Source organism: Branchiostoma belcheri, unplaced genomic scaffold (genome assembly GCF_001625305.1).
Source record: "Branchiostoma belcheri isolate BF01 breed outbred unplaced genomic scaffold, Haploidv18h27 scaffold4, whole genome shotgun sequence".
Lineage (NCBI taxonomy): Eukaryota > Metazoa > Chordata > Leptocardii > Amphioxiformes > Branchiostomatidae > Branchiostoma > Branchiostoma belcheri.
The window spans coordinates 6,646,947-6,650,315 of record NW_017804020.1 but is presented as its reverse complement, the minus strand read 5'-3'; the positions used below and the strand labels follow the sequence as shown (position 1 = coordinate 6,650,315).

Genomic DNA, 3,369 nt, shown 5'->3' with positions numbered 1-3,369 from the left:
ATATCCCCACCCCAGCCCCACACGTGTACTACCCACCTGAGGAATATCCCCACCCCAGCCCCACACGTGTACTACCCACCTGAGGAATATCCCCACCCCAGCCCCACATGTGTACTACCAAAAATGCTTGAAAAAAACAAGAAAATTATTCTTTGAACAAGAAATTAAAGAATCCCTGTAGCAAGAAAAGTTTCTTGAGGTTTCTTGCTGTAGCAAGAAAACGATTCAGTCCACAAGAAAATATTTCTTGAACTAATAGCTAACTGTTTTTGAAGCAAGAAAACCATTCTGTACACAAGAAAAGATTTCTTGTAGCAGAAAAAAATACTGTAAACTTTCTTAAAACTCTAAAAATTCTTAAGATTCTTGTTGCTGAGCATGATAGTAGAAATATTTTCTTTTCTTAAGAAAAAAAGAAGAATAAAATTCTTTGTGTAAGAATCAACATACAAAATCTTTGAAGAATGTTTCTTGAATTTTCTTGAAAATCCCCCTGATATTTCTTGCCAAAAACAAGAAAAATAAGAAACAAGAGTTCCACGATCTCATACCTTCGCCAAAAGATGTTAACCCTTGCGGGTGACGAATTCTACAAGTTTAATCATTGATTTTGTAAATAAGAGCCTCATTTGCATGGATTATATCAGTTGATCATATTCTCCACCCAATGACAGCCTTATCATAACAAAAAGGCTATTATAGCACTTCCTCATAAATTATGCAAATGAGGTCATGATTTGAATAAATTATGTTTATTAATGTTCACCTTCACTTAACTTCCAAATGTGGCAAGTATGAAATTCGGGGTGCAGCAGTTACAACTATGGAATTATAAGAATTTGCCATTAATTATGCAAATTAGGTCCTCATTTACATAATCTATATCCTCAGATGTTTTTCTCGTTCTCAAGTAGATGTCACAACTGTTTCATAGTTCTATTATCGAACAAATCAGACTTATAGAATTTCCTCATTAATTATGCAAATTAGCTCCTGATTTGCATAATTGCCATCTGATTATGTCAAGCATCACTTCAACTACCTACATACCAAAAATCACGACAATACGTCAACCGGTTCTTGAGTTATCGTCCTTCAAATTTTTTTCAACAAATGCTCCTGCAGTTCCAGAACAAGGCGCTAGGGAACCCAAACTCATGTCACTTCTTCCCTACCCCAAGAGCTATCTACCAACCAAAATTCGTGACCCTAGCATGTCCAGAACATGAGATATCAAAACCGGAAGTTCAGCTGCAGTACCTAGGAAAGCCGCCAGGGGGCCCAAAATCTAATCATTTCTAGGTCTCATGAAGTCCTACCCACCTACCAAGTTTCATTCCAATCCATCCACTGCTTCTCAAGTTATCTTGCTAAACCACAAACCCACAAACACACAGACAAACGCTACTAAAAACATAACCTTCTTGGCGAAGGTAAAAATATTTTTGGTAGTGATGTACTACCCACCTGAGGAATATTCCCACCCCAGCCCCACACGTGTAGATGTGTGCTGTACAGGCTCCCACAGGTTCCCCGTCCAGGTCGGTCTGACAGCAGTAGGACTGAGAACACAGCATCTGTCCACACACCAGGCACATGGTGGGTGCACGGCTGTCATCACCGTCTGACCTGGGACAGCTGGGGAGAACACGGTGTACTGTAAATTCATCTAGTATGTCATACCTGGTCTGTCACAACATTACATACGGTTATCACACAGGCTTCAAAAAGTTCTAGGGAATAATTCTGCATGTGCCTAATGTGCCACTACCAGATTCTGATATTGATGTGTTACAGTTTAAAGGCACCAAACTGTCATTAAAATGTTTGTTTTCATTAAAATGTGTGTTTCCTCGGATGGGTACCCATGGTTGGGCTGGTGCGTACATGTACCTTGGGTGATACTGAATACACCATGTAGTATTCTATATTCATCACAATTATCAGAGTGTTTTTTTTTGTCTGAATCTCTTTTCAAGGAGACTTACGTGAAGACAGATCCTCTGTTGATGACGTCACTGTAGTCCTGTGGCAGGGGGACCAGTTTGTTTACCTCAACTGGGTATCTGTAAACATGCAAACAGCAAAAAAACTCTGGTTAGTAGAATATTCTTCAATCAGTGACTGTTTTTGTAAGGTAAAAACACGTACCTCAAAATTTTCGATGTCGACTGTACATCTTGATCACGGAGTGACCTATATTCTACTAACTGTAATCTTATGTGACTGATGAACCTCTTCAACAAGAAAAAAACTCCATAAACAATTCTATAAGGATGGTGAATGACTAAATATCAAAGTTCTCTACTCACTAGCTAGTGTGATATCCTTGAGTGCAGTTGTAGTGATACTAGGCTACCACACTACTTGAAAACTTTTCTATTTTGAAAATATAGCTATCTTGACCTGAATGTTATATATTTGGCCCATCTTGTTTTGTTTGGTTCTTGTGTTAGCTTTAGAATCTGCAGGGGATGTCATCAACAACACTTATTGTTGTAGCCTTAAGCCTTGGCCACAACCCGCCGTACGTGCTTCTGCGTGCTGTCTACGTGCAAAAATGTGGGCAAACGTGCGTGGTGAGTACCACCTCCGTATGGAATCCTCCGGATTTGGGAGCACGCAGACACGCCATAGAACTTTTTAAAGTTAAAAGTGCATGTAAAACTTTTTCTACATGCGGTCTGCAGATTCACCACCCGTGCGTGCGGGTACGGGCAACGCGCGTGCCCCGTACGTACCGTACATAAGAAGCACGTGTAGGTATGGCCTCCTTACGGTAAAGTTGCAATCGCACAGAGATCGTATGTTGTAAGCACGTACAACTCACCACTGCAGACCACACTCTTACACCTTGCGCAACCGTGCGAGTGACGTGTGTAGACGCCACTCCTTCCCCACGTTTTCAGAAAAAACATACCAGACGTGGCCTCCCAATAAAACGTATGGACAAAAAGCATGTACGGCTGGTTGTGACCGAGGCTTAAGGCACAGCTACTTACTTAACCAGACTTGCAGGTCCTGAAGCCAGGCTCTCCTTCACACCAGGATATCTGCACCATTTACTGTAAAGAGAAAAAAATTGTATCATCAGCAGGCTTTTAGCTAGGGGGTGTCCAGGGTGTCTTTTGGACGCCCTGTACTGAAAATAATAAGAAATTGGACGCCCTACTTTTTTGTAGGACACCCTAAAGACGCCCTATTTTTTCCACTCCCAACCTTTGCCATGCACACATGCCTCCCTTCAGCCTTACTATAAATACAAAAATGATGGTTTACTGAAGGAAAAAACTCAAATTTACACCTGAAAATGCAGAAAGTAGTGTTTGAGAGCATTATGAATTTCAAAAAAGCCCCCCTAAAATCTTG

At 40.8% G+C, this 3,369-nt stretch overlaps 1 protein-coding gene across 1 annotated transcript in view; it reads right to left on the bottom strand.

The window, feature by feature from the left end:
• LOC109476975 (E3 ubiquitin-protein ligase UBR2-like) overlaps positions 1 to 3,369 on the bottom strand; it is a 99,005-nt gene that overhangs the window by 3,177 nt on the left and 92,459 nt on the right. Inside the window, exons 53-55 of the mRNA XM_019777992.1 lie at positions 3,003 to 3,065; positions 1,989 to 2,066; positions 1,468 to 1,638 (exon numbers count right to left, since the gene is read on the bottom strand). Coding sequence (XP_019633551.1) covers positions 1,468 to 1,638; positions 1,989 to 2,066; positions 3,003 to 3,065 — 312 coding nt within the window. The remainder of the gene's footprint in view (positions 1 to 1,467; positions 1,639 to 1,988; positions 2,067 to 3,002; positions 3,066 to 3,369) is intronic.